Source organism: Emiliania huxleyi (genome assembly GCF_000372725.1).
Source record: "Emiliania huxleyi CCMP1516 unplaced genomic scaffold EMIHUscaffold_413, whole genome shotgun sequence".
Lineage (NCBI taxonomy): Eukaryota > Haptophyta > Isochrysidales > Noelaerhabdaceae > Emiliania > Emiliania huxleyi.
In genome coordinates this window covers 55,326-56,473 of record NW_005198880.1, presented here as the reverse complement: position 1 = coordinate 56,473, position 1,148 = coordinate 55,326, and the positions used below count along the sequence as shown (strand labels likewise).

General features: G+C 60.5%; 1 protein-coding gene across 1 annotated transcript in view; it reads left to right on the top strand.

The window, feature by feature from the left end:
* Positions 1-366, top strand: part of EMIHUDRAFT_244229 (hypothetical protein) — a gene marked incomplete at both ends in the record, with an annotated part of 1,725 nt that extends 1,359 nt beyond the window's left edge. The window contains 2 exons of the mRNA XM_005769629.1: positions 22-102; positions 196-366. Coding sequence (XP_005769686.1) covers positions 22-102; positions 196-366 — 252 coding nt within the window. The remainder of the gene's footprint in view (positions 1-21; positions 103-195) is intronic.
* Between the last annotated feature and the right edge of the window lie 782 nt (positions 367-1,148).

Sequence of the window (1,148 nt, the reverse complement as noted above, 5' to 3'; positions counted from 1 at the left end):
GCGCCCTCCCGCGCCCGACAGGATGGCGAGTTCGACGACACGCTTGCCTGGAAGCTGCTGCACCACCTGCACAGGAAGCGAGGCTCGCTCGACGCCTTCAAGGTGCCCCACTCTGGGACATCCGCACCGCGAGGGGACATCGGCACCGCGGGGTTGCGCATCTCGGCTGACGCGCCTCTCGCCCTCCTTCCCAAGGTGCACATGCAGCTGCCGCAGTACAGCGATCTACCCTCCGCGCTGTGGTTCGAGTCGCTCGCCACGCAGCTGCGCGAGGCCGGGGTCGAGCCCCTCATCGACGGCCGCTCCCTCAACGCTGACAAGGTGCGGCGCAGCCTCAAGACTGCGCCCGCGCGTCTTCGTCTGTGACGCGGGTTCGTTTCTCTCGCTAGGTGCGGCGCAACCCGATGTTCAAGCTCAACGCAGACGGCGGCGCCGCCCCGCCCCCGCCGTCCAGGGAGCCGTCCGGGCAGCATGTGGGCTAACGGGGCCCGGGTGCGGCCGGCGGGCGGTCAGCTTGCTCGGCGAGAGGCTTGTATTCTCCAATCGCCCACGTTTGCTCTCCACGCGGCAAACGCCATCAGCACAAACGGGTGGAAAGCGGCCGCGCACCTTTCATGCACATCTCGCGACCTCTTCCAAGTCAGCACGTGTATCTCTTCCCCATGTCGTCGTCGTCTCGTGCGTGCGGGGCGTCCACATGCAAATGTGTTATATTCGTTTCCGATTCCGTTTTCCGTCCGGACTAGCGACTGCGACTCTCCGACTGCCTCTCTTAGTGCCTAAACGCAAAAAACGGAATCTCCGTAACAGTCCCCGCGCTCCCAATAGCAATACGTGCATCTCACTATTGTGACAGGTCTCTTTTGAGCGCCATATCTCGGTAACTATTGATGGTCCACCGGAGAGCTCATCGCCCTTCGAACGGGCGCTGGGCACCCGTTCCAAATCCGAAGAGTTTTCAGGTGGACCATCAATAGTTACCGAGATATGGCCGCTCAAAGTCTGAGACCTGTCACAAAAGTGATGCACGTAAATGACGTGTGAGTGTTAGAGTTGTTTGGTATTGCTAAAATCTCTCTCTCTCTCTCTCTCTCTCTCTCTCTCTCTCTCTCTCTCTCTCTCTCTCTCTCTCTCTCTCTCGCTCTCAC